Here is a 22,551-nt window from a genome sequence, read left to right as displayed (position 1 = left end):
GTTGGCTTTACACAATGCATGAGGCAAAACTGTAGCTTGCTGGTATATGGTTCAGTGGCTGTGTTTGCACAACAACACATCCTTAATTAAAGAGCCATGAGTTCAGTTCTCAGTGCACTCCATGTTCTGGTCAGGCATGATATACTGAACCGTCAACTAATCATATAAATTTGGTTTGTATAGCAGAGTAAGCAACGCTTACTAGTTTCTTCTTCAGTATTTTATGTGAACCTAACCTGCATAAGTAATTTACAGTTTAGAGTGACATTTGAATACTAGTTGGGTTAATTCACAGAATATTAATTAAATAATCCACAGATTAGGATTATTCACATGTTCTAATATTTTCAAAAATGATGCAGTTATATAATAGGTTGGGAAGCTATAGTTAATCACTTATTATGATTGGTAAATAGCTTTATAAGTTGCTCTAGGTATGTGCTTTTGATTATTGGAATCTTAGAACATTTGTGACTCATGACTAACAATTGAAGAGGAACCAACAAGCTTGAGAACTGTCGCTGACTTTTTACTGATATTCTGTGCAAAAATTAACCACGGGAAACTTTTCCTGAAATAAAGATGAAATAATTGAGCAGGGGACGGGGGAAGTAAGCAAATCTAATGACATCTTATGATTTTCCACAGTTTTTAATGTAGCCTATAAAACTGAAATTATATGGCTTTTATAGAAATAAAAATATTTAAATGTTTCTTGTTAGAAATCTCAGACTCCTCTCTTTCTTTCTTGGGACTAGATGTTTGTGGTTTTCAGCTTTGTCTAAACAGAGGCTGTTTGCTACTGGTAGCAATCATCCAATTTTTTTACCCCAGTGGGCTGATGCATGATACGTAAACGATTCCAAATTCATTAATTTTTTCCTCTTATATTACTGTTAAAAGACTAGTAGTAGACCTGCATTGCAAAATTCTGGATGACTGTAAAAATGGCAAGATAGCAATACAATATTAGCCCTGGCAACTGTGAAAAATTGCTGCTGATTACAGGAAAAGTTTATGCATTTTCATAGAAGATAAATACTTTGGCAGGGATAAACAATGGCAGTTTAAATGAAACCTGCTTTATTTGGAGGCAGTAGATCAGTACTTTGATCGGCATGTGGATAGTCATCACTATCATGCATCTTCTGGGATTGTCAATTGCTACGTAGAGACATTGAGTTCACATCTCATGCCAATCCAAACTCTATCCATGATATGTGGTTTTGTACGTTGCTGAATTTTGCCTTTCTAAACCATTGTTTATGTTTTACTTTGTACAAACCAATTGTAGCTTGGTAAAAAATTATTGTAAAATCAGCTGTGGCTTCAGAGTATACAGTATTCATTTTAAAAGAACTGCTGAGGAAATAGGAATCAAAGCAACTGTAATTTCTGCCCTGGCTTTCCATGGCATGATTCTTTGCTATTGGCTGAAACCCTTTACTCCAATATGGCAATTATTTGGATAAGAGAAGAAAAGGAGTTGCCCCACTGAAGGCTTTAATTTCTCAGGCTTGGCAATTGTAACAGATGTTGATTATTGAATGGCTTGTGACTGCCCTAATTTGGAAGTATTTTGTGAGACTAGAAGGGCTTTCTGATCCATCCAGCAATAGAAGATCCCTACTTTTAAGGCAATGTGGCAATTGTAGATCCTTTTTATAACCATTTTCAGCATTATTCTATTCTCTGTTATTCAGGGGATAAGTAGTCACGGGTGGCAGATGAGTCCTGGATTACTAGAAATGATAAATAAGACTAGGAGCAGTTTGTTAAATGTGTTGAAGGAGTTAGTGGCGTATGAGTTTCATATTGCTTTTTGTGTATTTTAGGGTTCCTACTATTCCGAGATTTCTGCTTGAATCAGGTAGAGGAGGCCAAACCACTGGTGGAATTCTATGAAGAGGTGAGGCACTAACTCAACAAAAAAAGTGTTCTAACATTCAGACATTGTTACCTTCTTTAGCCTAGCACACAAATAATACATTATTCTTTGAAATGGATAGAGATATTTGAGACTGTTAGCCTACATTTCTCTTGGGAGGAGGATGGTATAAGCATTAAGAATGAAATCAAGGTGAAAAGGGTTAACAACACTGCTAGTGGAATCGATTTTCTATCCTCATGCAAGCCCCTCCTTTCATATTTCCTAAATCTGATCTTGGAAGCTTGGAGTAAGTGGGTAGTAGAAACCCACTTGAAAATTACTGAACAGGGCCCTTCGCTTCGATTGTCTTTACAGCACAGAATATTGCTTTTAGACTTAGGCTTCCTGGAAACAGCTAAGTGATTCCAAGCCCCTTTTACATATTGAAGGTAATTAGGATGAAGTGTCCTTCCTTCTCAAATAACTGGAGTTTTGTTCATGCAACAGATGAAGAATCCAAAAGAACATTAGATCATGGACCTCCAGCTGCAGTTTAGCTAGAATTTTAAATAAACAAGCAGATTGGCAGAGCCTAGTGGCTTTGTCAAAACTGTTATCCTCTCAGCAGCAAACTGGGATATAAATCATTAATATTAATAACATTCTGTAAAATCTTGTCAGTTGGAGAATATAATACAGAAAAATGCAAGTATTTATTTTATGTACACGTGCCTAGTTTAAGGAGTTGGTGATGTGTTAACTGGCAACGTATGTGGTTATAGACAAATGCATATAGATACCAGTTTGGGAAAAGCTGATATGCTTCACTCATCTTAATTAAAAATAAAAACAGATCATAAGCAAGGAAGAGAAGAAGTGGTAATTACTTTCCAGTGCACTGTTGAATTTCTTAATCACAGTTCTTGTCCTTTTGCTTTTCTATCGTTATTATATAATTATTGCTTCCACGCTGTCTTTGTTATCACTACCATCCCTGTTACAACCTGCACCTTCCACTCAAACAAAATAAGCTAAGAAAATGAATCTTGATGGCCTGGTTCTTAAGCTAACATTTTGGAATTTTTCAGGTTTAGACTATGGTATCTGTAAATGGCCTTATCTGCTGAGCCTTGAATGTTTTGTGTGAAAAAGGACATCATCTTACCTATCCAATATTATCTTGCCTGTTCCTTCCAGATCAAAAAATATGAGAAGTTGGATTCTGATGAGGATCGAGCAGTTAAGAGCCGCCAGATCTTTGACATGTACATCATGAAGGAACTGTTGTCCTGCTCTCATGTGAGTGCTTCGGACACTTGCTGCCATGTGAGAGAGTCTGAAAAGGCCCTTGGGAATGGGCGGAAAGGCTGCTTCATAATCACCTTGAACGAGATCCTTGAAAATGTAAGGCTCCCCAGATTAAGTGAGAGGAGCTAGACCGCCGTCACGATACCCTCTTCACAGGCAAAATACTTTCTGTGGGTCCCTGAGTGGCACACATAGTTCTGTTGGAATGGCCTATCTCAGCTCTTAACCTTTCTCCGTGATTCCCCTTCCCCACTCTGCTGCTGCCAAGCAGTGTCTCTTTTCTTGTTCAGGGCTGATCTTGTTATTAGTGAACTGCAGGCAGCCACCTAGATACAGTAGTTCCTTTTGTAATGCAGTGTTCTTGCAGCATCAGACAGACAATTTCTTTCTCTCTACTTGGGACAGCTAATTCTGATCTCCCTTCCTGTTTGTATCAGGTGTACCATAACAAACAATATGGAATTGTCTGTTTCCTGTCCTCATCGTACCACATTGACTGTAGAGGGAGCAGGGGGGGGGATGCATTGTGTGATGATATCACATCCCATTGTGTCTGTATTGGATGTAGGAGGAAGAGGCATAGAAACATCGTAGAACAGTGGTCTCTTCTAATATCTAGCTAAGTTATGGGTATCAAGATTCCTAATGTTGAAATCAAACAAGAATAAATAATTGATGTATGCTAGTCAGAGCAATTTCAGAGTTCAGGAAATAAGCATTGCAAGATGCTTTTCTTCCTGCTAAAGGGCCCTAACTCATAGGTAGAACACCAACTTTGTGTTCAGGATTTATCAAGATCAGTTCTTGGCAACTCCAGTTAAGAGAGTCAAATAGTTGATAATGGGGAAGATTCATTATCAACTTTGAAGACTTTGAGAGAGATTTTGAAGAGTATTGTCCATCACCCAAAATAAGCAATATTAGGATAAATAAACTGTAATTTGGTATAAGGCACCTTTCCATATAGGTGGGTGGATGGCATAAATAAGATGTTTTCAAGACTGGAAACAAACGAGAGCTATCAACATAGGAGAATTTTATCTATACAGTCTGCAGACAAGATAAACTAAACACAAGGATTGGGAGAGTAAAGTAGAGTAGATAAAAGCGGCTACCAAGCTGCAGGACTGAATGTGGAATAAAAAGACATTACCTACATTTTGCCTGATTCCAGCTGTTTCTTGTTTTGCATTAGTCCTTCCTATTTCTCTCTGTAGTCAGCTTCTTTGGAAAAATGCTTTGGGCTCTCCTTGGCAAAAGTATACCAAGCAACAAGGTTGGAACTGAACAGGTCAACACACACAGACACCTGCCCTATCAGGTTTTTGTTCATCCTACTAAATTAATGATCACCTATGCATTAGGCTGACTTGTTTTTCTGTATCCTTTACAGCCCTTCTCAAAAACAGCCACAGAGTACGTGCAAACTCGTCTGAGCAAAAAGCAAGTGCTGCCTGACCTGTTCCAAGTAAGTCTCTTTCCACAGATGAGATCTCTGAGCTCACACAAAATATCATTTGCCCTTGAATCAGCCTGCTACCTTTCCTGGGACAAATTGCTGAGTGAAACAGATCTGTGCAGCATGAATAGCATTTCACTGCATCGGATTCTTCCCAGTTTGAACCCAGTCTGAACCATAGCTTGTGACATGCTTTTCCTCATATTGCCACATGTTAAAAAAAACTTGACTCTGGTAGGGCCCATCTATTTTTCAGGGAGTCCTCACTTAGTGACTGGTTGTTTAGTGACCATTCAAAGTTATGAAGCCCCCCCCCCTCCCCCAGAGGTACTTACCACCCAATACTGGAGTTGTCACAACACATACACAGAGAGATACATGTCCGCATTTCATACACGCGGCAACTGGTTTTCCTTTACGGCCAGTTGCCACAAGGTCATGTGACAAGATTTACAATGAGGCTTTCCCCAGAAACTGGCAATGAGGCTTTTTGTCCAATTTTCAACAAAAAAAACCATCCAAAGGAATATATTGATTTGCTTTACAATGATCGCTTAACAACTGCCACAAAAAGGTCATAAAATTGGGTCTGTGTGAGTTTCTCAATTTATCACTATCACGATTTACGATGATGCTCCATTACAGCCATAAGTTGAGGACTGCCTGTACACCTTTTGCTGCCAGTATTCTTGCATCCCCCTGGCCAGGGATGTTAATATCTACAACTGGAACTACTCAGAAGAGAAACGAGACAAGTGAGTGACAAAGATAACAGGTAGGCTGCTGGTATTTAAGTCTGTCTTCTCTTTTGCCAGCCATACATTGAAGAGATCTGCCAATGTCTGCGTGGGTCTGTCTTCCAGAAGTTCATTGAGAGGTGAGTCCTGAGGAATATAAATTCTCTTTAGAAGTTACATTACAGGGATGCTGTGAACTTTCTTTGATTTTCAGTCAGATAGCTCTGGGCTTTTTTTTCCCCTGAAGACTTTTTCTTTCTCCAGTATTTACCTGGCCACCTTTCAAATCCACCTCAGCATATTGACAGGGCCCTTACCGAGCTTTTTTACAGTTTTGTTCTGAGAATCCCCCTTTAGGAGCTTTCTATGGATCTTTTTAAAAGTAATATTTCTGAACATCTTGGCAATTCCTCAAGTTTGTTGATTCTTTTGTATAAAAACCATGCTATTGGGCTCCATATTTACTATGGGTATATAGCAACTTTCTCTTGAGGCTTTTGATATGGCTTGGATTGCCGTCCCATCGTTTCCAAGTAGCATGGGTCTGTTGCTTTCTTTCTTTTTTTGAGGTAATCCTTGTTTAAAGAGAGTTGAGAGAGAGAACCCCCAGTTGACACTTAGAGACCAAAGGAAGTTATTGCGAAATTCCACTAAAATAAGACTTTAAAGGCAATATGGAGAGATGCATATCCTTTTTATTCATTGTTGTGTAACTGGGGCAGGGGTGGTTACAAAAATGCAGTAATATCTTTTAAAGTTTGCAGATCTACATAGGAGTGAGATCCCATGAATACAGTGAAAATGCCTTCGGAATAAATATACATAAAGCCATTCTGTAGTTTTCTCTCTCTTTCCCTCTCCTCCCCCCCCGTGCATGTGTACACATACATACATATATACAGATAGATACATCATGTAATATAATTGATTTGGTGTAGTATACTGTAGATGGTTACTTGAAAATATGATTACTTTACATTGACTGTTAGAAGAGATAGAGATCTGATAGCAGCCAAACATGGTTATAGATCAAGATAAACAGGTATGTCTTTAGAGCCCAATTGAAGGTTTACTATGATGGAATCTCAAAAACATTAGACCTAGCAGGGTCCATCTTCCAGAAGGCCTTGTGTCTTCTAATGTGATGTTAGAGTCTATTCATTGGCATGGATAAGGCTGAGATTTTTGACAGCCTATTCTTAATTCAGACCTTTAGAACCAACATAAACATTTTAAATGTATGATAAGACTGATGTGTTATAGATTTTACTTTATAGAGATATCATAGTTATAGTGCATTGGTAAAAACGATTGTTGGCTACTTGGCTGTCTAAACTTTCCAGTTAGCATGCAGTCTAAGAACCACTCAGCATACTGTATGTGAGGTGTTTTTTTTAAAATAGAGAATGTGACCCAACAATTTTATTGATAAACGCTTTTGGGCTTTCAATACTCAAAGTGTTTGTCCATAAAACAAATTGCCATCAAGTAGATCTCAGAGGACCTTTGAAGATCCCAATCCTTTTAAATTTGGCTCTATGACAAGAACATCCTTTAATGATTAAAAAGACTCTGTTGGACAATGTTCTATAAATGCAGTGATGGCTGCGTGTTCAGTAATAGCAATAACCAAATATCCATTCCTATTTTCTGCTTGCATTTTTATGATAGTCACAGGTGATGCTTCATTTATTGTAAATTTTAGTCATTTTTCTTTATTCATGTAAGCAGCACCTTCAAATATAGACATATGACTATAACGTTCGATACTGAGTAGCTAAAATAAGTGTAAAATAGGTCACAGAGATACAGCACATGTAAAAAATATGCAAAATAGATAGGATTAAAACTGGATGCGCAGCAGCATTTTCTCTCACCAGCTTGAGGTCTGCCTCTGTACATGTTGAAGAACATCGTATGCATTGTAGTACATGTGAGATGGATTGTTCTCTACATTTACACAATGTGGGGAGGAAGGACATGAAAGGAGCCTCCCCAAAGGTTGCATTGCTTTTGGCAATCTGTCGTCCCCTGGGCCAGATTGTTGCTGGCAAATCTTTTCAGCCCAGAAACACTCTTCAGTTGGAGAATTTCAGTCATATCTTTAATCATAATGTTCTCCCTATAGATCGCTTCTTCCTAATCATTACAAAACCTTAAGATCAAGGTGTTTCTATCTCAGATGTTATGAGAGGTATAATTTGAGTCATGAACATGTTTGACATGGTAATCATAACATCTTGAGCTGCACTTAACAACAACGGTTTCTTAGTTTGAATGTTAACCTTTCCCCCAAGTCTTGAGCCCTGTACTTGAAATTACCTCCTTCAGCCTAGACAAGAAGGCAACTCGGATAATGCAGGCAATCAAAATTGGCTGAGTGCTACACTGATCAAAGAGAGAGTCTATAGACCAAGATTATCTTTACCACTTAAGTTGCTATATACAAGATAGCCAGATAGACACATTTGGAAGAGGTAAATATGTCCCCCTCCTTTCAATCAGATTTTAGTGATATGAGCCAAGTTGGCATGCTGTTCCATAATTTGATACGATCATGCCTTATTTCCCATTAACCAATCTAGCATTGATTAACTGCACCTGGATACTAGAGGAAAACTAGTATCCTTAACTGTGGGGAAATGGCATTAAGATATCTGAATTACTGCCTTTTTAGCTCCCATTGCCACAATGTCCTCTGGTTGGACTATCTTTAAAATGCCTCCTATATTCTTTCATTGCTGGTATACTGAACTTGAAATCTTGTAAATAGAGATTTTAGTTTAAAAATGCACTGACTCTGGACAGGAGTCAACTGAGAGAGAAATTGTTTGGGTATATTTGTGAGTTATGTCTCTTACTCTGTTTCAGTGACAAATTCACACGCTTCTGCCAGTGGAAAAATGTGGAGCTGAACATCCATGTAAGTGCCTAGTATTGGGAGGACATTTTGAGGTTGTGATAAAACTGTCATGAGCAGGGGTGGGATTCAAATTTTTTAACAACTGGGTCTGTGGGCATGGCTTAGGTGGTGGGTGTGGCTTGATGGTCATGTGACTGGGTGGACATGGCTTGGTAGTCATGTTATTGGCTGGACGTGGCCAACTCAATATTACTCACATCGAGGCACGCATCTCCTCGCCTGGCCTCTCATGACTGTGGGGATGCTGCAACAGTTGTAAGTGTGAAAAATGGTCATAAGTCCATTTTTTCAGTGCCATTGTAACTTTGAATGGTCACTCCACACAAGCAAAGTACCAGCAAAGGAGGGGGAAAAAACTCCAGAGACGTTCCTGAGACAGGAAGTCTAGTCCTGCCAAGAATGTAATCAGGGTTAACGGAGAGTCAGTTTCTGTAAGCAACACCAGAATGTTTCCTTCCTGCCTTCCTTGCAGGATTAGGCCAGTAATTTCTTCTAACAACCGGTTCTCCGAACTGCTTAGAATGTTAACAACCGGTTCTAGCGAATAGGTGCGAACTGGTAGAATCCCACCCCTGGTCATGAGACACTAAGCATAGGGTTGCTAATGGTCACTTTATTATAGAATGCAGAATTTACAAGATTTGCAAAGCAATCGTAATGTAGTGAGAAAGGAGTTCCCATCCCTAAAAGGCTCATCGTTTTGGTAGCTAGAACAACATTATTTATGTAAATGAATGATAATTTGGTAAATGAACTAGATAATTCAGTGTCATGCTCAATATCTTAAAACAGGAATAGAAATTTTTTTGCTTTGGAATTGCTGGACTTATAACTTGTTTATAATGCTAGCTGGAATCTTTCAACATCTTGGGAGTTACAGGTTATCAGTTTCTGTTTCAAGATATGAATGTATATACCCAGTGATACCTCCTATAGTAGTAAAAACTCAAGCAATGGTGACCAAGATGAGGGAAAGTATGTATTGAAAGTAGTTGAAATCCAGTGATAATTAGCCCTCGGATAGGAATGTGCTTAGATAGTGCTATGGAAAACAAGTTCATTCTCCCTTCAGGTTAATGTTCTTGTTTTGCTTTCTCTTCTCTCTCTCTTTTTTTTTTTAAATGCTCTTTCATGGGATCTAGCTGACCATGAATGACTTCAGTGTCCATAGGATCATCGGACGTGGTGGATTTGGAGAAGTCTATGGCTGCCGGAAAGCAGATACGGGAAAAATGTAATATGTGGGATTGTCTTGTCGTGCTGTGGTGAGAATTGTAGGAGAGCAAGTCAAAAATGATGTGCAAAGGTTCAGCAACTGGCAATTCCCAATTTCTTTTTTATGTAATACTTTAATTATTGCTATCTAACTATGCAGAGCATCACTAGGTGTAAAAAAAAATACTCCTCTCTGAATCTTATGACTATGGAAAGTCATGAGGTAGGCCCTCAAGTGCCTCCGGACTGCCACTCCCCACAGGTTGCACTGAACCTTTGCTTGACCCAGGAGCCAAGTAAGCTTCCTGAAGCTTTTTGCCAGCTTGCTTTTATTTTCGAGACACACAGAACATTTTCAGCACCAATTAAAGAGTTTAAAGGCATAGATGAACTGCTGAAACAAAACAAAAAAAATCCATACATACAATCAGTATCTTAGATTTTATTATAAAATGTTTTGTTGAATTCCAGAACAAATCATTGCAGTTCAGCAATCATTTCAGAGCAGCAGAAGGCAAATCCAATTATTCCAGTTTTCAAATGAAATAAAATGTAGAGGGATCCCTGGGGATTATTTTTGGACCAAGTAGGGCAGGACTGCTACATCTTACTCTCTCCTCAGCAGCTCCTCAGCAGCTCCCACTACAGTTCATTCCATCAGCCTGTTCATTTGCTGCCTCTCTCCCAACTTCCCAGCATCTTCCCTCCCACAGTCATTGCCAGTCTCCGTGGCTCAATTCCCCAAACCACTTCTGCTGCCAACAACTGCATTTTGGGCCATATCTAGAACAAAACAGCTTCATTTTGATCTGTAGATCAGACACAAATCTCTAAAATCCATGTTTCGGGTTAGAGACCAGCTGTTTTATGCACATCTCTTATAATTAAAATGAAGACAAGCAGCAGAACCAGTTGAACAAGATACAAAATAAGAATAACAAGTATAGCCAGACAGATTCAGATGGAGATCCTTCAGACATCCCCCCCCCCCCAAGGTTATGCTTCTCATCCATTAGACACATAATACTTCCTTTCAAGTTGAATGGCCATAAAGAGAATTCTGCAGGGTAAGAGAAATATGCTGGTCCCAAATATGCATATTGCTAGCTTTAAGATGAACAATAATTGCCTTCTATTATGTTGGCTTGCAGGATTCAAGGAAGTGCTTTGCCTTCTCACAGTAACTTTTGTCTTGTTTATCTCTCAAACTATTGCAATGCACTCTGTGTGGTACTGTCTTTTAAGATGCCTCAGAAACTACAGCTGATTCAGAATGCAGCAACTCAATTAAAGGCAAATCCCAATCTGCCTATTTTTGGTGAAATCCATACGGGCCCAACCCTCCAGGGTTTTGCAGCAGGCCTTGGGCAAATAAATCATGATTCCTGTTCTTCCTTATGGTTGGACTTTATTAAAATTGATTTCTTTCTATTGTTCCTCAGTGGCAAAAGAGTAAATTGATGACATAATATATATTTTTGTAATCTTATTTATGCAATAGCACGTGTAAACTGGTCAGTGACTAAGGAAGCATAAGCATCACTAATTTAAGAAAATTCCAGCTTCCTTTAAAACCTTTACATTTTCTCTACAATGCATCCCTTGTGGACTTGATCATGTGCTTCCTTATTGCTGCCTTGGAAAATGTCCCTCCTCTAAACAAGTTAATTCAGTTATTGTCCTGTCTGGCCAAATATAAGGCAAAAAGAAACTGACTGCTTTCCCTCCCTTCCACATCCTGAGTGCGAGCCAGCAGGAAAATTACCGAAGAGTTTTCCAATTGTTGGCAAGCTGGACAGTTATTGTTTAGGGTTGTTATGGAGATAAAAGGAAAGCTTGGAAAACATAGGATAATGTAGTGGCATCTGTGATCAGGGAGAACATGTTTTCATTTTAAATATCTGAAGTTCCTAAATGGGAGGACAAGTTTCTATTCAGAAAGAACATGATAAGGACATTATGAGCTTCATTGGAAGTACTGTCACATGGGTATGTTTGGAGGGACATCTGCAGGGGTGATTTCATAGATAGGAGCATCATCAGATACTTTTGGCAAAAATTTAACACTCTGATCATTCAGTTTCTGACCTCTTCTGTTTCTTGATAGGTACGCCATGAAGTGTCTAGATAAGAAGCGTATTAAGATGAAGCAGGGGGAGACATTGGCTCTGAATGAACGCATTATGCTGTCTCTTGTCAGCACTGGGGTGAGCTTGGCTACTCTGTGAGGAATTGGGAGAAGTGGAAAGAATGCATAAGCTCTGAACCTACACCATATACGTTTATTGGTGGGCAGAAGGAAAAATCTAAAAACGTTCCAAGTGTCAGTTTGGGGACTTGAAGTCAAAGCTGGCATGGGTGAAGTAAATATTTTGCTGAGCCCACCTGACATAGAGAAGGAAGAAGATATGTAAAGGAGGTAGTGTTGATTTGATACTGGGAGTGTAACCTAGCAGAAAAGATGGCATGCATGTATGCTGCAACATTTATGTCAGAAAGAATAAGAGGTGCAGTGCAGCATGTCTGAAAATTAGAGGAGTGTATGTGTTGTGTATGGAGTATACTGAAGAAAGAAAGAAGGGCAGGGTGGTTTCTTAGCATGTAAGAAAAACCGGAGGAAAATACCTACAAGTGTTTACAGGATGGGGTTGTGGAAAAGCAAGGAAGGTTACTATGTATTGTGTAGGTATTGGTGCAGGGTACACTGAAGAAATTGTAGAATATAGGGTCAATACAAGAGGTAGCACTAGTTTGTGAGGCTGGAAACTGAGTGATCACACAATTCGTTGTCACAAGATTGTAAGAAGCAAGCGTAAGTGTGTGCAGTTGAATGAGTTGGGTAATAAGAGTGAACACAGGATGTATTAGATTGTAGAATGTACAGCAAAGATGCCAGAGGCAAACTGCATGAGAGTGTGAGCTGAAATGTATCGATCAATATATGGTGTGCGCATGCATGCAGTTTCTTGGTTGTTGTTGTTTTTTTCCTGTTGTAACTTTGTTCTTTGGATCCCTGCCAGGATTGCCCCTTCATCGTGTGCATGTCATATGCCTTCCAAACTCCCGACAAGCTCAGCTTCATCCTGGACCTCATGAATGGTGAGAGCCAGGATCCTGCCTCTAAGAGCCCCTTCTTCTCTGCTATCCTCATGTGCTTTCCTAAATGACTCCCACCCCCGACTATGTCTTGTTCCATCACATAGTTCTTTCCTTTCCTCCTTGCAGGGGGTGATCTACATTATCACCTCTCCCAGCATGGGGTCTTCTCGGAGATAGAGATGCGTTTCTATGCAGCAGAGATCATCCTGGGTCTGGAACATATGCACAATCGCTTTGTGGTTTATCGTGACCTCAAGGTGAGACTATCTACCTCTTCTAACCAATCCCACTGCTGTATAATGGTCCAGCAGAGCCACCATCACCATTACTGGCTTTATTTCACAAAGGGAGTAGATTGCTGGTATTCAGTGGTGAGGCTTCAATATCTCATTCCTCTCTGAGAAAAAGGTAGTTTTCTCAGTGCATTCGTATTTCTTCCATCTCCTATTCAGGAGCCAACATATGGCTGAGGGACTTGTGATCAGGGAACACTGAGGTCTCCTTTAGAAAGCGGAAGTTTGATTACTGTGTGAATTCTTTTATTGAATAAATTAAAGCAATATTCTAAAATCTTAATGTTCCATAGAACCTCACATTCCTGTTCTAAGTAGTTTGAATTATTAAAATAATTGATATCCATTTTTTGAATCAGAACTAATGTTTCATATAAAGTAGGATGAGATCATGTTTTGTTGCTTGTTTTGTATATTATAACTTGATTGTGCTCCTCTGTAAACCTAATCTAACTACTGTGGGAGCTAAATTCATCATTCGGAAAATGCTTTTTCAGTTCTCCTGCAGAGATTTACCTTTAGCACTTACCAAAGTGCTGTTGCAGAGGCTCGGAGTCACAGCATGAGGGAGGAGAGTTTCAATAGGCTGGGCTTGCTTGCCTTCTTTCATCACCATTTCCACAGCAGCACTCTGGAGTCCAAGAAATAAAAATAAAACACTTATTTTGTTAAATGGTGCTCTGTCCCTACAGCCAGCCAACATCTTGCTAGATGAATTTGGTCATGTCCGCATCTCAGATTTGGGACTCGCCTGTGATTTCTCCAAGAAGAAGCCTCATGCCAGTGTGTGAGTATCTAAAAGAAATATCCTTTTTTGCCCAGAAATGCTAGATACGATTAATTTTATTGTGTTATTGTGACCTCCAGATACTTAAGATTTAAGTGTCCATCACCCCCATTAGCTAGTTTATTAGTTAGGGTTAGTTCAAACTATCTGGAAAATTTGAAACATTTTGCCTCACTTCTCAAAAAAATCATGTGATGACCTGGGGTGTGGCACAAAAGCAACAAAGTCACAAAAATAGGTAAAGTCCCTTTAATGCCTCCAACTTGGCCCCCAATGTCCAGTTATCCTCGGCTGGAGATCAAACTCTTCTAAAAACAGTCTACAAAGGGAAGAAATGCAGTCTGAACCCAAAGTACAGATAAATTAGAAATAAAAACAACAACACAAACCATGCTGAAGTAATTAACACGACAGGCCAGGATAATAAATTGCAGACTTCCCAGCGATAATGAAGCACACACAGTTGGGAGGACGCCAACACAGATAAGCCTTCACCAAGATAATGCATGGTTTGCTTCCAGCAAGGCGCTGTGTGCAAACGCCCTTCTTATATCCTGTTCTCCCAACTGCAACTAATGAAAGGGATCAGGGGCCTTTTCTCTCCCGTAAGCCGCGTTGCTCCCTTCTCTGTTCCTCCCTGCGTGCCCTAGGATGAAGAGGGGGTGGCCCTGGGTCTTCCTCTGAATGCCCAGTCGGACTGTGCCCTTCCCCCATTTCTTTCACAGCCACCGGAGCCACACTTCCACTCCCTGTCAGCTCCTCAATCTCCCCCTCAGAATCAGACTCCAACAAGTGCATGACATATCATATTTAAACTGTGATAGGGAATAATATCATTCCAAGATGCTTATAGCTGAATGTGTCCATCATTTATATATGAACTGTGCATAATGGAGAGAGGGAGAGGGAGGGAGAGAATATGAATACACACACACACACACACACACACACACACACACAAACTGATAACATGGGTCAACAGATCACAACATTCCAATCTCCTGATTGCATACATGGAGTCCACCTTTTGCATTTTCTGCTTTTAAATGATCAGGTAAAAGGATGTTCTCAGGGTGTTGGTGATTAAACCTTGTATTCACCTACACATGTAATCATATATTTTGGTATTGACAGCAGATTATCTATTTGAAACCACTTCCATTAAGAATGTATTTAAACATACTCCCACATATCATATTTGCAATTTTTAAGTGTGATGCAAGGAGGAATTAATAATTACTTCGATTTACAAACCAGGTAAAATAGGGGGGAAATGCAGTGCAAATCTCTGATGGAAAAGTAGGATAAATTCTGTTTTCCTTTGATACATCCTGCTAAGGATCTTTAGCCTAATGCTCTGCTTCTTCTAATTCTTGGTGTGATCTTCTCTACAGTGGCACACATGGGTACATGGCACCAGAGGTTTTGCAGAAAGGTGTGGCCTATGACAGCAGTGCTGATTGGTTTTCTTTAGGTTGCATGCTCTTCAAACTCCTGAGGGGGTAAGTGGCCGAATATGCTGAGAAAGTGCAGTATGTGGAAACGTAATCATTCAAATGAGCTGTAACTGGCTGGAGAAGCTGGGGTTGATGGGAGTAATTGGCACAAGGTGTACAAGAGAGTAGGAAAGACATTACCTCAATTTTCCTTTGACTTTCTGCTTGTTCTTACACAGGCATAGCCCTTTTCGACAGCACAAGACTAAAGACAAACATGAGATTGATCGCATGACACTCACTATGGTAAGTTATTTTGTTTATTAAATTTAGTAAGGGGTAAGCTTTGATTCCCATCTTCAAAGAATATGCATTTGTCCCTCCCTTTGTTCTATAAAAATGATCTCTGTCCTCCTTATTGAACCAGTCCTCGCCTCAAAGGATATATTTGAATCCTTGCAGAGGTCAACCACTGGATTCTCCTACTGCTATACTGTGTGTCTACTTGATAGCTTTATCAAGCGATAGCTCACTTGAATATCTGTCCAGGCATTTGTTTGAAAATGGTTCTTCGCTAATTCCACTATCACTCAGTATTTTGGTAAAGTATTTAACCTCTTCCACTACCTCATCACAATTAATTTACCAAGTTGGGAGTTTCAATTTTACACAAGGCAAGTGTAATTAAGACCTATGAAGCCTGAATATAAGTTCTCCTTGCTGTAGCTCTCAAAATTCAGTAGACAATTACACTGTCCCTTAGAACAGTGGTCCCCAACCTTTTTGTACCAGGGACCGGTTTCAAGCAGAAACATTTTTCAAGGACCGGGGGAGAGAACTGAGTTTGGTAGTTTGCTTGCAGACGTTTCATTACCTGACTAGGTAACATCTGATGTTGTTACCTAGTCGGGTAATAAAACGCTCTGCCAGCAAACCACCAAGTTCAGGGAGCGCTCGGCCCTGCCTCCCTCAGCCCCATCCCTCAGGTGTCTCCCTCCCTCCTCCCTCAGGTGTCTGCCTCGTTCTCTCTCTCAGTCACTCTATCGCTCTACAGCAGCCAGGAAGAAACTGCTTCAAAGAAGCGCGGGTGGGGGTGGGTGGCTTTTCCTGTCGCCACAGCTTCCCGGCGCCCGTTTCACCCCACCTCGCCACGCCCGCCCGTTGCGGTTCAATCCACAGTGCTCCGTTCTACCTGCCTGCCTGCCTGCCTCTTCGCTTCGGAGCAGCTTCGGCTGATAAAAAGAGGCGAATAGTTATTATTCTCAGTCGGAAGCTGCTCCCAAACAACCAGACAGGCAGGCAGGCAGAACGGAGCACTGTGGATTGAACCGCGAGCGGCGGGCGGGCGGGGTGGGGGTGAAACGGGCGCTTCGGGGAAACTGCGGCGACAGGAAAGCCACCCCGGCTTCTTTGAAGCAGTTTCTTCCTGGGCTGGTGGAGGAGCGAGAAAGCGACTGAGAGAGCTGAGCCAGAGAGCAGGACAGGCTTCGGTTGCTTCCTCCCTCCCCTTCTTTCATTTGTGTCCTTGATCCCGATCCCAGCAGCATTCACCGAAGGCGAAGAAAGCCGCCATTTTTTTAATTTTTTTTCTTTGCGGCCCGGTAAAGAGTGCTCCACGGCCCGGTACCGGTCCGCGGCCCGGTGGTTGGGGACCCCTGCCTTAGAAAACAGGAAATAAGACGGCATCATCACACAGAAGGATTGAGAATCAAGAATACAAAACATTCTTGATTTTCAACAATAATCTAAATAGCAAAATTAAAACAATGTGTTTTAAGTAAGTAGGGCCACAAACAAAATTCAGTGTGATGGAGTGCAGTTGTGCATTATTAATCAGCCAGTTATGCTGAGCTCTATAGTTTCCCCTTTGGTTTCATTACAACCTGGACTTATTTTTTTAAGTTTGGCTTTGGGATTCCCCCAAGCCTAACAATACCTCCATTTTGGTTAGTACAGAAACAGCAGTCAAACCTGAAATAAGAAATGGGGGAAATGAAGAAGGAGGAGGTTGTGGTGCTTAGTGCTACCTCAAGACGCTTTACTATTTGAGGAAAAAGACAAGATGACTCAGCCAGATTGATAGTTGAATGCTACTTCCTTTTTATCTGTCACTGTAATTCCGAAAAATTTAAAGGGCTGTGGGGCTTTTTTAATAGTGATTTTTTTTTACATGAGCATCATGCGATAATGGAATTGGAAGCTATTTGGGAAGCCAATACTAACATGCCGATAAAAAACACCAATATAAAATTATCAAAGGGTCTTCAGTGTGTAAAGCAGGCCTTTCTGAAACAATTCAAAGTCCACCTAGTGCAGCACCCAGTTTCTGAGGAGAAAGCTGAAACACTAGGGAAGAAAATCTCAATATTGTTTCCCCCTTCCTTAGGAACTGGTGTTCAAACTTCTACCCTTTTTTAATTTAAAGATTCTTTCTTATTTCTCTTGATTGAATAAATTTGTTCTCAAATGTGTCTCTTTGAAAGTGATCTAACCCTTGTCAAAGTGTTTGTTTCTGGTTAGATGAAATAGAATTGACTTTCAGCATTTCTGAAATTACTGCTAGTCATTTTAATTGGGTAACCTTTAAGTGCTGACATTGGAAAGGCCATACATACAAATATATACACATATCATGCTATCTTCTTTTGGCATCTCGTAATGTTACGCAAAATACAGAAAATTAATAAGAAACAGTACAAGAAAGAAAAAAGAAGATTAAAAAGAACATTATCACCTGTCACACCTCTTCAATCAAAATTCTGCCAAACATCTTTCCAATAGATTAATCCTTTTGTACTTTTCATATTCACTGTTGCTTGCTATCCTTTTGTAGAGGACAATGAAAGCATTTTTCAATTGTCAGGCCCAGATGGAGTTCTCACACATTAAATAAGCTGTACTCCACATCCATATTTTAGTACTTTTCCAATTACATCACATGCAGCCTTTTTCAACCTTCTCACAGTACAAAGGATTTTTTATGCATCAGTTTTGCTTGGATGCTAATATTTATAGAATTTGTAGCAATTCCATTCTTCAGCATATCATTATCTTCCATAGAGAACTTTGAATATTTTTACAGCACTGACTTACTTCAGTCTTAACCCAAATTATTTTATTAGTTTATTTATTTTTTAATTTTGTTCATTATTGTAATCAGTGCAGTGTATATTAGTTATGTGTCATAAGTTACCAATGGCTCCCATATTTATGTTATTTCAAATCACTTCAAATAATAAATTAGTGTATCAAAATCACTGCATTTTCTCTCTCTTTTTAACTATTTAAACCCTTTATATTATCCTCATTTTTATAGCTGTTTTAAATGTATTTTTCTCTCAACTGCTAATACAGACCTCCATTGCCTATCATGGCGTTACGCAATTAAGACTTTCGTATAAAATGTTTGAGTGGGATAGAAAATGTGTAAAGTTGGTTACCAGTCTTATGCATGTGGCATTTATAGCATTCCCTGCTAATAAGGCTGGTACTGATTGGTTTGTCCACCTTTTGCCATAAGCAGAACCAAAACACAGTTTTAATTTAAATGTGTTCACTCTATGCTGGGAAAGTTTGGTCTCTCCAATGAAAAGACTCCCTTTAACGCTAACATACAGTTGTCTGCATCCCACTAATTAGAAGGTACATATGATGTATAAATACACCCAGGATATTTAGAAATGATTTATCAAGTATGAAACTAGGACAAGTTATATTTTGATTTCAATGTTGATGAACCTCCAGTTAAATTGAGCTATGTAATTAAGTGATCTATGAAATGAAATAAACTATGAGTAACTGAACTGGGCATGCTCGGGGGAGAGTGATCTGTAAACTAACCTTGGAGTTTGACTTGTTGAGTACCGGTAATTTTCCTCAACTTGATGTTATCCAGATGGCACCAGGATCATAGCTGTTGTCCTCCAGCATTGGTGCATTTATGTAAGCCATAAATAACTTAAGGGAGCCATTGGTAACTTATAACATCTTTGTAACATCACATAGCCATTTGACAATTTTAATAATAATTTTATTAGGTTTATCAAGATATAAAATACGAAAGGGAAAAGAATGGAAAATGAAGGAGGAAAAAGAGAAGAGTGTAGGGTGAAGGGGAAAAAAGAAAAGAAAAACATTAATTTCCGACTCTTTAGCACAGTAGAATAAGATAGTAACATTATAGCCTCAATTTCTTCCTTTAAATGATATGTATTGATATGTACTAGCCATTTCTATAATAGCAAAGGTATCTAATCAGCAAACCCCAAAGTCCAAGTTTCATTATTTCCCCCCACCTGGAGCACAAAATCCACAAGTGATTTCCAAGTAAGCATTTTGTTTATTATAATCCTATTTCATCTGGAAGTAATCAGATTGTGAAAAGCTTGGATAAAGATCTGTAAGATGTTTGCAAGAATCTGTTGAATTGTATGAAGTGGTTTGGAAAAAAAAGTAGCTCTAATAGGGAGCCAATAAACATTTCGATGAAATGGCAGTAGTTAAAAAAAACTTTTTACCTCTGCTGATAATATCCAATAATAAGAATAGAATAGAATAGAATAGAATAGAATAGAATAGAATAGAATAACAGAGTTGGAAGGGACTTTGGAGATCTTCTAGTCCAACCCCCTGCTTAGGCAGGAAACCCTACACCACTTCAGACAATCTCTTTTTTAAAACTTCCAGTGTTGGAGCATTCACAACTTCTGGAGGCAAGTTGTTTCACTGATTAATTGTTAACAACTAATAACTACTCACAGCCATTGAGAGTCAAGCAACATGCAAGTTTATTATTATCATTATGGTTGTTTGCGCGTTTAGCCACATGTTTAGATTGGATTTGACATTTTTATTCAGTTATTGAGTTCTTCCCAAGGGTTTGGGATAGGTTGATGTTATGGTTTAATAATATTAAAAGTATTGTCACACAGTGTAAGCTGTTCCAAGTAAAACTGCCTTTTGAAATTGACTGATGCTGATTTGGTCAATGCTGATGGTGTTCAATGGGTGCTCCAGATCTGAAATTACACCCAAGGCACCAATCGCTATTGGTGCTATCATTGCTTTCTGTTGCCACAGTTATTCTACTGCTCTTTGCAGGTCTTTGATTTTTCTCCAGTTTTTTTCTCTAATTTGCTGTCTCCAGGTTTTGAAATGTCCATGGTTTATGTATTATCATCATAATTATCTGAGGATTTATACACAGAGATAGGGAGCCTTGTTCCTCTGAAAATTCTTGACACAGAAACAACCCTCTGGCCACTGTTGATAGAGGGCAAAACCACAATTATAAATAGGTATATTCTACCATTTTACTCTTGCAGAAACATATGCAAGGACAGGATAGAAGTGAAAGTAATTCCCAGTGGGTCTGTTGTTTTCAAGCAGCAGAATAATGCTGAGGGCTGTGTGAAATGAAATGAGACTGATTGCATGTGATTTTGGGGGTTGCATATTATTATTCTTCCTTTCCTTCTACTAGAATTATGATGTCATTGCTGTCAGACCCAAGTTATTCACTATTTCTGTAGAATCACCCACAGTCTTGGAATAGGGAACATTGTCTTTTCTGATAGCCTGAGCGAATAACAAATAATGCTTTCAAAGGTTGAAGGAATTAAGATATATCTGCTTGGTTTCCTCTGACCTCTTCAATCGCTCATCTTTTAGCTAAACCCGTCCTCCTTTTTCAACAGGCTGTGGAGCTCCCAGACTCCTTTTCACCTGAGCTACGCTCTTTGTTGGAGGGACTGTTACAGAGAGATGTCAACCGTCGGCTGGGCTGTATGGGTCGTGGGTGAGTGTCCTGCCAAGGTGCTGAAGGACTATAGGAGATGTAGAGGAATGTCAGAATGGGCCAGAGTTTAAGGTTCAGTTCTAGAAAAAGTTCTACATAGAATAGAGTTGGGTTTGGAAGTCAGGTGAGAACAATTCCTTCACTTCTTATTTAAGAAAAACAAAAACTTGCAAAAAATGTATTTTTTTTCATATCCTTGATTATCAAAACATATTTCCTGGATCTATTGCGTAGAGACAATATGAACAAAACTTCAAAACTTGGAAGTTAATGTTAACAGAACCAGCTTCATAAAAACATTCTCCAGTATCTTGACTGCTGCCTTGGTTTTCAAGGCTGCCAATTTTCTCCATTCCTCAGTTGCAAATTCAAGACACAATCTGATAAATCAGCATAGATGACCTTGTAGCATGGGTGTACCAGGAAAACACATCAGTGTTATGTAAACTTCAGAAATATTGCTTTCTTATAATAAGGATTTTATTTTCATGATTTCTGATTAGCATTGAATATAGATCAAGATTGAAATCTAAAAGATTTTCAGAATAATAATAAATAGCTACTGTAATTTGAAAACATGAAGTGCTATTGTTTTTAAAAACATTTCCCCCAAGTAATAAAAGATCAACCAGCAATCTTGTTTTTTGCATTTTATTATGGTTCATTTACCATTTCATAAAATAATGCATTGTTCAATTTATTTCTTTTCTTCTCTAATTACTATAAGATACAATTTAGTCTCTAGATAAATACATAAAGTCCTTAAGGATGAACCAAACCTTTACTTGTGCTGTGCATCTGATGAAGTGGGCTCTTTTCTGTGCGTGCCTCTTATGATTAACGTTATACATATTGTTCATTAATTGCATACCCTGCTAATAATTTCTGTGGCCTGATCGTCCAGATTTTGGAACAATAAATGTTACCATATACTATGCAAATTTAGAATGTTTGCATATTTTATCTTGGAGTTTTATTTGGTGGCCTCCTCCTTTGTATTTGCTAATCATCAGAAAGGAAAAAGAGTCCACGGAATAATAGTTTCACTTCCCTTCCTCTACCTCCAAAGCCATTCAAAGTTTTATTCAGTTACTTCTCTAGTTTCTGAAATTTTACGCAGCATTTTTAGTTTTCTAACTGTAGCAATAGACACATGTTCTTTTCTGAGCAAATTGGGCATTGCAGTAGAAGATAACAGTCCACAGATGTTGTTGTAGTTAGATTTACCTGAATTCTTTCAAGGTTTAAATTAAAAATTGAAATGCCACACTAATGGAATTCCTCACTGATTATAAAAATACATAAACATAATAAATTATATTTTCTGTTCATAAAGGTCATCATAGCTCAAATTTTTTATCCCCTGCCTTTTAGTTCCAGCTATTGCAAAGTCAAAGGTGATCACTGTTACCTCTTCTATATTTTCATTAGGTCACTTGAAATCAAGGAGAATCCATTTTTCCAGGGTGTGGACTGGCAGATGGTTTTTCTCCAGAAGGTGAGGGGAGCCCTAGTTGAAAGGCTAATGGGAAAGAAAATAACACATATTTGGGCATTATGATGTGGAAAAAATGAAAAGGTACAGCATTCTGCTCTTTGCCAACTTTATTTCATTGTATCTTTGTAG

General features: G+C 39.0%; 1 protein-coding gene across 2 annotated transcripts in view; it reads left to right on the top strand.

Annotated features, from left to right (window-relative positions):
• Window positions 1-22,551, top strand: part of GRK2 (G protein-coupled receptor kinase 2) — a 40,617-nt gene that overhangs the window by 13,165 nt on the left and 4,901 nt on the right. The window contains exons 3-16 of one of the 2 annotated variants that reach the window (XM_026686609.2): window positions 1,836-1,909; window positions 3,068-3,169; window positions 4,572-4,646; window positions 5,453-5,514; window positions 8,246-8,297; window positions 9,440-9,531; window positions 11,620-11,719; window positions 12,533-12,611; window positions 12,738-12,868; window positions 13,597-13,691; window positions 15,086-15,193; window positions 15,367-15,433; window positions 20,824-20,924; window positions 22,356-22,422. In XM_026686609.2, the coding sequence (XP_026542394.1) occupies window positions 1,836-1,909; window positions 3,068-3,169; window positions 4,572-4,646; window positions 5,453-5,514; window positions 8,246-8,297; window positions 9,440-9,531; window positions 11,620-11,719; window positions 12,533-12,611; window positions 12,738-12,868; window positions 13,597-13,691; window positions 15,086-15,193; window positions 15,367-15,433; window positions 20,824-20,924; window positions 22,356-22,422 (1,205 nt within the window). Of the gene's footprint in view, window positions 1-1,835; window positions 1,910-3,067; window positions 3,275-4,571; window positions 4,647-5,452; window positions 5,515-8,245; window positions 8,298-9,439; window positions 9,532-11,619; window positions 11,720-12,532; window positions 12,612-12,737; window positions 12,869-13,596; window positions 13,692-15,085; window positions 15,194-15,366; window positions 15,434-20,823; window positions 20,925-22,355; window positions 22,423-22,551 lie in introns of both variants that reach the window. The other variant, XM_087950483.1, reaches the window with a different exon arrangement.

This window comes from Notechis scutatus, chromosome 1, assembly GCF_049901735.1.
Source record: "Notechis scutatus isolate UNSWTSFEM ecotype Mainland chromosome 1, rNotScu1.2, whole genome shotgun sequence".
NCBI lineage: Eukaryota > Metazoa > Chordata > Lepidosauria > Squamata > Elapidae > Notechis > Notechis scutatus.
Note: the sequence above shows the minus strand (reverse complement) of the source record. Positions and strands in the feature narration are given on the sequence as shown.